Source organism: Dermochelys coriacea, chromosome 23 (genome assembly GCF_009764565.3).
Source record: "Dermochelys coriacea isolate rDerCor1 chromosome 23, rDerCor1.pri.v4, whole genome shotgun sequence".
In the NCBI taxonomy this organism is placed as follows: Eukaryota; Metazoa; Chordata; order Testudines; family Dermochelyidae; genus Dermochelys; species Dermochelys coriacea.
Window position 1 is genome coordinate 2,498,684 of NC_050090.1, and position 11,650 is coordinate 2,510,333.

The following is an 11,650-nucleotide window of genomic DNA, read 5'->3' on the forward strand; positions in this document are numbered from 1 at the left end:
GCAAGAGAAACTAATTTGTGCTGAAAAATGCCCATATATAAAAAACAAAAACAAAACAAAAAAACCTTCCCTGCTGTATTATATAGTAAACTGCAGGGGGGGAGAAGTTCGTTGCCTTGTGGAACTGCTCGCAACATGATTTTTCCACCGGAGCAGGGTCCGAGATCCTGCAGCTTTATAACCGCACAATGCGGGGGCATCCTTTTAACAAGGACGACAGGCAGACAGGGTTCAATTTACAGGGTACACAAGCTGCAGCACTCCTCCAATTTTTGTCCCCCACCCTCACAGCCCCTAATACAGTTCCAGTGGTTTATTTCTGGGTCCCAGGCTGGAACAATGGGGCTCCCCTTGAAGTGTTCGCTGGGCTACAATTTCCAGGGAAGTTAGGGAAGGGTTTTCTGCAGCTCCCCTTGTGACACCCCCTTCCCCATTGATGTCTGGCATCTACCTCTGTTTTACTCCAGTCAACACAGAGCACAGAGCTTGTACAATTCAGTCTCGCTCCCCATGCTGTTCCCCTCTCTCCCAGCAAGACAGGGGTAAGACTGTGAGGCCAGCCTGGTCCCCGGGGGCGATGGATCGGGGAGGTCTCTGGACTCCATGGGAATCTCCTCCCCCACCAAATGGGCAAAGGTGGGTTGGGTTTCGAGCCAGCCTGATACACGCAGAGGGAGATCGGCGCTGTGGGGCTGCCAGGCAAAATCTCTTGGGCAAAGCACCAGTTGCATCCATTCCCGGCAGGGCAGAGTTTACCTAGATTGTAGGTTCTTAAGCCCAGGCTCATGCCCGGCCTCCCTTTCATTGGAGCAGGACGAGAAGGGGAGTTGGATCCCAAAACTGTTATTTTGGAGCTGTTGTAACGTGGGGTCGTGGTGCTGAAAAAGCTTGAGCTGCTGGCCCAGGTCCAAAGCAAATGGGAGCCATGCAGCCCCTGCTTTCCCTCTCTGTATTAAACCCAGTTGGGACGACTTAGCTTGTTACTGCTGAAAAGAGGAGCTGGATTCCTAAGGAATTTGGGGTCGAAGAAGTATTGGACTTGGGAATCAGGACTCCTGGGTTCTCTTCCCAAATCGGGGAGAGGGTAGGATCTAGTGAGTTAGAGCAGGGGAGCTGGAAACCAGGACTCCTGAGTTCTAGTCCCAATTCTGGTAGTGTGGGGGTGGGATGATCTAGTGGATTAGATCCATGGGACTGGGAGTCTGGACTCCTGGATTCTCTTCTCCCTGTTGGGTGGGGAGTGGGTCTAGTGGTTAGAGCAAAGGACTGGGAGTCAGAACTCTTGGGTTCTGTTCCCAGCTCTACAACTGTCTTGCTGTATAACCTTGGACAAGTCACTTAATCCTGATGTCCCTCTAGTCTCATACCATTCCTCCACCTCCTGTTTGCACTGCCTAACAGTGAAGAATTACCAAGCCTCCCTGAGGGACAGGACGGGAGCCCTCTTGCGGTATTTAAGACTAGGTCGTGCAAAGCCACAGGGTGTGGTACTCAGGGGCTGACCCTCCCTGGGACCCAGTGAGTGTGGAATAGAGGGGCTGATCTCTCCAAATCCAGTGGGGGTGAAGCAGAGCTGCTTGAAAGCACTTTGATCTCTGTCCCAGGGCCCCACAATCAGTGGGAGGGGAGGGGAAAGCAAAAAAAAATCCAGGACCAAAAACCAGTGGGACCCTCGGAGTCTAACCCCAGCTGAGTCATTACCCCCCATCCTTCCCCACGCTGGCTGTTCGGGGGCCCCTGTGTGACGTGAGTTTGATGGAGCTCAGCCCACCTCCCACCGGGCGAGGCATCAGCCTTCCCACTGGGCACAACAGGTCCCCCCTGCCACCCCTTGCTGCCAGACGTGAAACAAAGCGAGGGACCTCTGGCCAAGGGAAGCTCCTGGTCAGGTTTTTTTTTAAAGCAGCTGCATCCAGCTAACTCTGGGGTTGTGGGAGGAGCTTGCAACAAGCCCCACCTCTTATTTATTTACTTCTCTCTTTTTCCCCTAAGTTGGACAACTGATTTTTGTGTGGGGGGTGCGTGTGTCCCTGCAGCACACAGTGGGGCAGAAAACCAGAGTGATGCGGGGGCAGGTTGGGACCCTCCGCATCTGCTAGCACAGATTCTCTTCTTGCTTAAATTGGGAGTCACACTAGTTCAAATCAGTGGAGTTACAGTGGTGTAAGTCAGGAATATCTGGATCAATAGCATTGCACCAGTATAAATCAGGAGTGACTCCATGTAGATCAGTGGCAGTATGGTGGTATAAATGAGTGATAACTCTGGATCAGTGGTGTCTGCTGGTGTAAATCAGGAGTAAATTGCTTTAGATGAATGGAGTTACTCTGGTTTAGATCATTGTGGTATCATGGGTGTAAACCAGTTGTAATTCTGTTTGGATCAATAGCATTACACTGGTGTAAATCAGGAGTAGCTTGGGTTAGATCAATGGCGTTACACTGGTTTAGAACATTGAAGTTACATCAGTGTAAATCAGGAGTAATTTGATTGGAATCAGTGGTGTTACACTGGAATAAATCAGGAGTAACTGGATCAATGGTGTAATTGCAAGGAGGGTGGAGTTCATGGGGCTAGATTATGATCTCTTTACACCAGTGTAAATCTGGAGTAACCACAGAAAGGCAGCAAATTGAGGCTGGGCTATTTCTAAGGGAATGGGGAGGGGTGCCTGATACAATGGGAGCCTGGCACCTAAATCGCTTCTGCTCCTTTAAAGATTCCCAGCCTGAAAACTAATACATGAACCTATTTATTTTACCTACTGCACAGTTAGCCTGGGGAACTCAATGCCACAAGTTCTCCTCTGAGGCCAAAAGTTTAACATCCTTCAGAAAAAGGACTGGATGTTTATACAGATAACTAAACCAGGAATTAGAATATTAAATATCTTTAAAATAACCAAGAGTTTTGGCAGGGCTATAAAACCTCATGCTATAGGGCATGACCCAACCTCTTGACTATCAGGGATCAGGAGGGAACTGACCCTATGGGCCAGCTATACCATAATTACCCAATAGGGGGCACCTCTTTCTGAATCAGCTATTTATTGGCCTCTATTGGAGACAAGAGAATGAACTAGAAAGACCCTTGGTTTGATCTGACTGTCCATGTGAACCTAATAGAGCGACTCTAGTTTTACCCCAATGTAAACAAGATTAGGGCTTGTCCTGGCCAGATTTGAGTGTGTTCAGTAATACACTGGGTCCCATTCCCATTTCTGCATCCTTGTTCTTATTTTCAAAACCTTCCCAAAAAATCAAAACGAGACCAATCGTAACTGTATAAAACCTGGCAGAGCTGTGTGTGCCAATGACCCTATGATAACCTTGGGCCGATACAGCAGGGAGCCTACCGAAATACAGAAGGGTGCGGAGAGCGAGTCTTGTATATTACTGCAGGAATGAGATTCTTTTAATGCTATTTTATATATAAAAAAGTGCAGAGAGGGGCAGAGAGGGGGAAAAACCAAACAAACAAAGAGAAAAAGTTAATATTAAAATAATAATTTTTTGTGGTTGCCAATCTAACTTTTTTTTTCCTTGTTTAAGTATTTTATCAGATTTGTATATTCAATATTGTCATTTCTGTGTATTTAAAAAAAAATTAAAAAGGGGGGAATGGAATCAGAGGAGAATGTTCTATTTAAAAGTGTATGTTGTATATTAAATCTTAGCAAAAGTGACTCTTAAATGTTTTCCCCTCCTTCTGTGGTGGGGTTTGGAGGTGCTGGTTCGAGCTTCCTAGATTTATAGGTCCAGAAAGGGATCATTCTGATCAGCTACAGCCAGATGCAAGAGATGCAAATAGTTTTCAGACACTGAAATGTGCCAGTCACACACAGACCAAAGTGTCAGATTGTTTTATTGCAACATCAACAAGAGATAAGATGTTTCAAGCAACGCTAAATTGCAGCTGCTCTTAATGATTTTAAAACTAGAGTAAAAGAAAAATAATTAAATATTTCAGCTATTGTTATATATTATGATTATATCTATTAGGATACGTCAGAAGGAGATGGCATATTATGACAAAGGCCCTTTGTTTTCAGGTTTTATTCTGTTTAAAATTTCCTGGAAATTTAGAGGTGTTTATTACAGAAATTAAATGGTGCAAAAAATTAACTTCACAGTTTTCTGGGTAAATATTGGAGTGAATGCGGGGATGGAGGACGGAAAAAAAGCAAGAAATAGAGAAGCATATTGAAAGTCAAAGCAGTTTAATACTGTGGTTTATTTCATGAACTGTACATTAACAGTAAATACACATATGTACATGTGTGTATCGTCCACTCTGCTGCCTTACTTAGACAGACAGCCTTGCATGTACGCTTCAACTACTTTGTTTTTAACATCAATATATCTACCAGATGTAATAGGTTGGATTTGCTTAACGTAATCACCATTTTCATGTAATTGAGCAGTCTAAACTTTGGGTGAAAATCAGTAAAAACTGCATAATAGCTTTTGTAAAAGCTAGGGATTTGTTGGTTAAAAACCAAAAACGAAGGGCCTTAATTATGATATATTGTAATAATAAAAATAATCTTGAAATGAAAAAAAAATTCAAAATGAAATTTAAAGGGGCCAAATTAAAATTCCCAAACTGTTTTTTTTTTTTTGTTTCCTAGAGGTCTGTGAAAATGTTTGTTTTTCTAACTTGGAATGAAACCAAATTTTGAAGTGTAAACATTTCCCACCTCATGGAAATTCTGAGTTCCGGTCAGCTCTTATTGGGAGAATGTGCTGCTACTTTATACCTGTAGCGACTTCCTCTCGACGTAGCGGGTAGAGCAGTGGACACCAGGAGACATGGGCTCTGTCCCCAAGTTTGCAGCTGGCCTGCTGGGTAACCTTGGGAAAGCCACTTGCCTCGCTGTGCCTCAGTTTCCCCCTCTATAAAATAGGGATAATGGTACTGCCCTCTTTTTGTAAAGTGCTGGGAGATCTCCAGATGACAAGAACTAGAGATTATCAGGGAGAAGAAATCCAGGGGCTCGACTGCTGTAGCCAAAGAGCTGGTGTTTTTCAAGTCCCAGCTCCTGGAGTCGTGACACTCTCCTGAAATACGGGCTTTCATTTTAATAGGAAGACCTTTCCAGGCCTGGTGGTGGTGGGAAGAAACTGCAATACATGTCCCAAATGTGCCCCTACTGGGTTGGAAAGCAGATAGCTCCAAGTGCAATAAAACAACCCAAAAACTAGTTGTGGGGGCAGGGGGGTGAGGAGGTTTTCTGTGGGGGGGTGTTTGAGTTTTTTAAATCTCCCGCGTGGCTGTCGGGACCCAGCTTGTAGGTTCTGAGCCTGGGATGCTGGCAGGCGGTTTCACCAGCGGGGCGAGTAGGTTGCTGGCCCTGGCACTGCGGCCCAGTCTGTGGCGATGGTGGACGCTGCGGGGAGGTGGAAGGAGCCGCGTGACCAGCACGAAACCAGCGGCGTCTCTGGCAACGACGAAGGAGGAGGAAGAGGCTCTCGGCTTGGCCCAGAGGCAGGTGGGGGGGGGGAATGGAAGACTCTAGTTGAGAGGCAGCTTATATGGGGGGAAAGAGGCTGTGATTGGCTGGGAGGCAGGTTATATGGGAAGAGGAGGCTGTGATTGGCTGGGAGGCAGGTTATATGGGAAGAGGAGGCTGTGATTGGCTGGGAGGCAGGTTATATGGGAAGAGGGGGCTCTCATTGGCTGGCCAATGGGTGACAGGGGTGGGGAGGCAGTGGTTGGCTGAGTGGTGGGAGATTGGCTGGGAGGCGGGTTATTCTACCATCAGCCAATCCGCTTCCTAGCCTCCCGAGCCCCGCCCACGCCGTCCCCATAGCCAATCGGGGCGGGGCGGGGCGGGGCCTGTGCGTGGCTGCTCTGCGCCCTGCTGGAAGACTTTGAAGTTGGGGCCCGAGGCGGGGCCGGGCTGCGGCGCTGCCCGCGGGCCATGGAGCGGCGGCCGGCTGGGTAGGGGCGGCTCGGCGCGCGGAGCTGGGGGGCGGCGTGCAGGGGGGTGCATGGGGCTGGGGGGGCGGAGTGGGGTGCGTGGGGCTTGGGATGGAGTGGGGTGCATGCACGGGGCTGTGGGAGGAGGGGGCAGGGCAGTGGGTGTGGACGGTACGTAGTTGGGGGGATGTAGGAGCAGAGGGCTGGGTTCTGGGGTTGCAGGGGCTGGGAATCAGAGGGTGTAGAGGCTCTGGGGGTGTGTGGGTGGAGGGGAGGGGGGGGACAGGGAGAGCTAAATGTTCCAGGGTGCCCAGGGAGGTGGGTGCAGTGGAGGGAATAGGTGCTACTTTGGGGAAGAGTTGGGGGGTGGGGTGCAGTGGGGGGCCTGGCACACTGGCAGGGGGAGCTGGTGGCCGAATCTGGGCTCAGCTGCCAGGTCTGTGGGGCGCTGACCCCTGCCCCGTGTGCCCAGGTCCCTGGGGCCGCTCTCTGAGGAAACCTTTCTCCGCCTGGCCGAGGCCGGGGTGCAGAGCCCCGAGTTCACCGCGCTCTGCGCCCAGCTGGTGGCGGAGCTCCGAGCCCTCTGCCCCCTGGAGGAGGACGTCAGTCCCACCAGCGGTGAGTTACCTGCCGGGAAATGAGGAGGGAGGGGACTGGCCCGTCGGGGATGGGGAGTGGGATATGGGGCCTTTCCTCCAGCGGCCCCGGTGATGCTGTGACCCAGGTAACCTGCCTAACACCAACCCCGGAGTGACAGGGGAGCTTCACTCCCAGCCGGGTCCCCTGGGTTCGTTATCACTGATAATTAATTATATCGGCAGCGTAATTACACCCTGGGGAGGAAGATTAGCCCAGTGGTTAGAGACCTGGGATAAGTTTCCCGCCCTGCCACGGACTCCCTGTGTGCCTTGGCCAAGTCACCTAGCTTCTCCGTGCCTCAGTTTCCCCATATGTGCAATAGTGATAATAGCTCTGCCCTGCTCCCCAGCAGGGTGGTGAGAATAGATACACTCTGGGGTGCTCAGATGCTATGGTTATGGGGCACATAGATCTGCCAGAGAGAGAGAGGGAGAGAGAGAGAGAGGGAGAGAGAGTGTGTTGTTAATCTGCGGAACTGGCTGCAGCAGGATGTCATGGAGGCAGATACACCCCAGTTAGTGATCCAATGGTTTATTACAAGAGTAATCCCATTTCCACACACACATCCCACGCTTAAGCCAGCCAGTCATAGAATCATAGAATATCAGGGTTGGAAGGGACCTCAGGAGATCATCTAGTCCAACCCCCTGCTCAAAGCAGGACCAATCCCCAATTTTTGCTCCAGATCCCTAAATGGCCCCCTCAAGGATTGAACTCACAACCCTGGGTTTAGCAGTCCAATGCTCAAACTACTGAGCTATGGTGGGATAATCCCCTGCCCTGGGGCTGGATGGGTGCCAGCGCCCCCTGGGGGAAAGGTCCCATGCCCCATTCCCACCCCCTGTCCTGGGGCATTCCCTCCCTAAGAGGCAGAGGTTGCTCCAGCAGCGGGGTGTTGGCTGTGCAGCCCGCCCGCTCCGTGGGGTGGGGGGGGCCGGAGGCATGTCAGGGGCTCGGGGCCCAGGGATTCATCGGTCTCCCCTGTTCCGGTGCAGGCCCTGAAGATGCCGAGACCTTCCAGATTGAGCTGAGCGGGCTGCTGCAAGAGCTGCACTGCCCCTATGCCACGCTCGCTACGGGGGACGTGACTGCCCGGCTGGGCAGCGCCCATAGCTGCCTCCAGCTGCTGTGTAGGTGACGGTGGGAAGGGCCCTTGCTAGTCGGTAGCCAGGACTCCAGGGTCCTATTCCCGACTCTCCCAGAGGAGTGGGGGCGGGGGGAGGGAACCAGGACTCCTGGGTTCTATCCCAGCTCTGGGAGGGGAGTGGGGTCTAAGCAGATGGTCTGGAAGTGGGGAATCGAATGCAGGAGTCCTAATAGCCCTGGACCAAATAAAGATCCCCGCTCCAGAGGGCTGGCAAATGTCTGGCACCCGGTGCCCAGAGCGGCCCCTCTGCCCTGCCAGCCGCAGCCAGAAGAGCCCCGTGTCTCTCTCACCTCGTGTTTTCTCCCAAGACTTCCTGAGCTCAGAGCTGCAGGCCGCCCGGCTCCTGAGCTGGAAACGCCCCCCTTCGCCCCGGCAGGGAGAGGGGGCCGACGCTGCCCGGCGGGAGCTGCGGCTCATCAGCCAGGCACTGGGCAGGCCGGAGCCAGCCCCGACCTGCCCCGTTCCCCAGCTCCTGGAGGACATAAAATCCAAGGTGAGGAGTCAGATGCACCGATTGTTGGGAGAGCTTCAGGGAGCCTGGGACATGGAGCCTTTCCCCTCTAGGGGGTGCCAGCCCCAATCCAGCTGACTCGGGGGGCAGGGAATGGGACACAGGGCCTTTCCCCTTTAGGGGGCGCCAGCCCCAATGTGATACCATGGCGGGGGACTGGCTGGCTCAGGGGGGTAGGGAATGGGGCATGGAGCCTTTCCCTCTAGGGGGTGCCAGCCCTGATCCCGCTGGCTCGGGGGGCAGGGAATGGGACACGGGGCCTTTCCCCTTTAGGGGGTGCCAAGCCCCGATCCGGCACCATGACGGGGGACTGGCTGGCTCAGGGGAGCAGGGAATGGGACACGGGGCCTTTCCCCTTTAGGGGGTGCCAAGCCCCGATCCGTCCTCAGGGCAGGGGCTTGGCTGCAGCTCCGAGGCACCGTGCCGTACAATGGATAAACAGGGGCACCCCAGCTGCAGGACCCTGTTGCTGTCTCGGCTGCTGGGCCGCCCCCGTGGTGCGGGGAGCCGCCCGGCAGGTGTCACCTTTCCCTCGCCACCTTTCCCGTGCCCGTGCCATGTCTCCCTGCTTAATTCGCATTCTCCCTCCTAGGTAGCAGAGGCCCTGTCGGCGCTGCCCCCCGGCCACCAGGAGATGGCGCCGCTGCTGAGGGTGCCGCTGACGGCTCAGCAGTGGGTACGGAGGGGCCGAGGGCGGGGGGGGGGTGTGGGCCAGCACAGAACCCGCGGCTTTGCTCCTGGCTCAGGGCTGGCCCTGGGTCAGCTCCCGGCTGCTGTGGAGCCCGGCCTGGGCTGCAGGGTTCAAAAGCAGCCAAAGGGAATTAGGCCCTTGATTGAATCCCGGCGCCTGACTCCCCTGTTCCTGCCAGAGAATCCCGGTGCCTAACCACCCTGCACAGACCCACCCCATTGCATAGGGCTCTTAACAGACCTTCATTAACCATAACTGGGTTTGATCCGTGGCAGAGGACTGGGGTCTTGTGTGTGTGGGGAGGGGGGCTGGGAGTCAGGATTCCTGGGTTCCGCCCCTGCCTCCCTCTTTGGCTTGGAACAGGTAGCACCCCTCCCTGTTCCTCAGTTTCTCCCCTCAAGGGGGCCATTGCGGTGGGGTGGGGGCTGGCTTTCTGGCGGCCTGCAGCTGAGCAGCTGTCTCTGTCCCTCTCGGCTAGGAGGTGCTGGAGGGGATCCGGCGAGCCCTGTGCGCTGAGTACGAATGCCGCAAGCGCATGATGATCACACGCTTCAACGTCACCCTGCAGTCCTTCCACTGGTCCGAGAGGGCGAAGGTGAGGGGCCGGGGGCTGGGGGGGATTCCAGTGAGGGGAGAGGCCTGGCTGGTGCCAAGGAATGAGACACGGGGCCTTTCCCCTCTAGGGGGCGCCGGCTCCTGTCTGGAGTTGCCGATGCTGTGGAGGGGCCGGGACCCGGGGCCGGGGCCGTCTGACCTGGGCTGATGCTGTCTCACAGGGAATGATTTTTCCTCCCACAGGCCCACGGCGCCGCCCTGCTGGCTGCCCTCTCCCCGCTGCGGCAGGCTGAGTCGGTCACCTCCGGCGTCACCCTGGCCCGGCTGCTGGCCACCCGCGAGGACGCCTCGCGCATTGTCAGCGCCAGCAGCGGGCGCTGCCGCCACCGGACCAGCTGCGCCATCAACAAGGTACGTGCAGCGCCCAGGCCAGGGGGGAGAGGAACACACAGCACTGCCCCGCAGCCCCTCCCCCATGCCTGTGGAGTGGGGGGGGGCTTTTTCTCTCCCCCCCTTGCTGCCGGCGCACGAGACCCTGCCCTCCCCCTCCTCGTGCATCGCACCAGGACCAGAGATCCGGCAGGGCCAGGCGCTGGGCCCTTCCCACCCCACCGTTAGCTCCTGTTTGGGTGGGTGCAGCATGTGGGGGTTGGGTGTCTCTCTTGCCTTTTACCTCTGCTCCTGTTTTCCCCTCTCCCCACCCCCCTGGCAGGTGCTGATGGGCGGCGTCCCGGACCGAGGGGGCCGCCCCAATGAGATCGAGCCCCCCATGCCCACCTGGGAGAAGAGGCGCGAAGGGGGGGGAGGCCAGCAGCGCTGGGGCCGACGGGGCAAGAAGAAGAAATGAAGCCCGCTCCATTTCTGCCGGGAGCTCCCTCCCACACACACACTGCAGGGGGGACGGGCAGAACATCCGGAGGGGCAAAGACTCAAGGACTCTAGAGCCCCCCTATGCAGAGTGGGCGGTGGAGGGGAGTTGGGGCTCAGAGGGGCTGCTGCCCCCTACAGCCAGGGGGTGATAGAGCAGCTACTGATCAGAGGTCAGGACGCCTGGGTTCTGATCCCAGGTTTGGGAGGGGAGTAGGGTCTGGCGCTTAGAGCAGTGGGGGCTGGGAGCCAGGACTCCTGGGTTCTATCCCCAGCTCTGGGAGGGGAGTGGGGTCTGGTGGCTAGAGCAGGGGGGCTGGGAGCATAATAAGTAAGGCTTGGAAACTCTTGGGAGTGTACCATGTTGCCCTTAACACATCGCCCAGCAGGGGGTGCTGCATCTTTTGCCTTGGCAAGCGGAACTTGGAGCGGATTGTTTTGGAAGAGGCTGCTGGGGGGGGAGGATGATTGTCGTTTGTAAACTGAGGCACGAGGAGGTTGCCTTGTTGGCAGGGAGGGGGAAGGTCCCACTCTGAGGACCCTGGCGGGCTGCGTTAGGGGGCTGGCAGGTTTATCTATGTTGTAAATTTCAGGCTGTGGCCTCGGTCAAGGGGTCGGTTTGTGCTGTGATCGTTCCCCACCCTCACATTCTTAAATGGATCTGAAGGGACCTTCCGAGGGGATTAAAGTGTCAAAGCAAAAGGCTGCTCCAGCAAAAGCGCCGGGGCGAGGGGAAGGGGGCTGGGGTTTGTCCGCAGCCGGGGAATGTGAGGTGGGTTTGGATCAAGCAGAGAGGGGCCATGTGATAGTCTCATGGGCCCTGATCCTGGAGTGCTGCACCCCCCACTCCCCAGCCCAGGGCTCGCCTCCCCTCAGCTCTGCCAATGCCCAGGCCTGGGAGAGGGTGGGTTAGGGTGGAGGAGCTGGGCTGAAGCTCTGAGCTGGCCTCACCCCGGCCCCTTGATCCCCTTCCCCCTAAGTGCAGGGGGTGGGCCCCAGGCCCTGTTCACTTTTCCCCATGACCGATGGGCAGTGACTCCATCGGCATCACGTGACCCAAATCCTGGGGTTCAGGGCTCTGAATTTCAGGGGGTTGCAATGCCTGTTTGGGGATCCCCCGTCATGCCTGTTGTCCTGGGCAACGCTGATGGACGCTCTCGCCCGTAACCCCCCCCAGCTCCATAATTATCTTCACAGCCTCACAAAGGCCAGGAGGGGAAACTGAGGCAAGGCTGGTGGTGGAGTGGTCGTCAGGTGCCCCGCAACTCAGTGGCATGGAGCAGAGAGGGGGCAGCTGTTGGCCTAGCCCAGGCCCGAC

At 55.5% G+C, this 11,650-nt stretch overlaps 1 protein-coding gene across 1 annotated transcript; it reads left to right on the forward strand.

Moving 5' to 3' along the window:
* The first annotated feature begins 5,685 nt into the window (after positions 1-5,685).
* On the forward strand, positions 5,686-11,034 carry FAM98C (family with sequence similarity 98 member C). Its single transcript, XM_038381891.2, has 8 exons — positions 5,686-5,943; positions 6,395-6,540; positions 7,557-7,691; positions 8,017-8,201; positions 8,812-8,895; positions 9,389-9,505; positions 9,709-9,876; positions 10,178-11,034. The coding sequence occupies exons 1-8, from the start codon at positions 5,924-5,926 to the stop codon at positions 10,310-10,312; spliced, it is 990 nt and encodes a 329-aa protein (XP_038237819.1). The 5' UTR covers positions 5,686-5,923; the 3' UTR covers positions 10,313-11,034.
* The last annotated feature ends 616 nt before the right edge of the window (positions 11,035-11,650 follow it).

Bases quoted from the DNA above. Each gene is read 5' to 3' on its own strand.
- FAM98C (XM_038381891.2), top strand. From the start codon at position 5,924: ATGGAGCGGCGGCCGGCTGG. The intron at 6,541-7,556 runs GTGAGTTACCTG...GTTCCGGTGCAG, and splicing joins GGACGTCAGTCCCACCAGCG to GCCCTGAAGATGCCGAGACC. The intron at 9,506-9,708 runs GTGAGGGGCCGG...TTCCTCCCACAG, and splicing joins ACTGGTCCGAGAGGGCGAAG to GCCCACGGCGCCGCCCTGCT.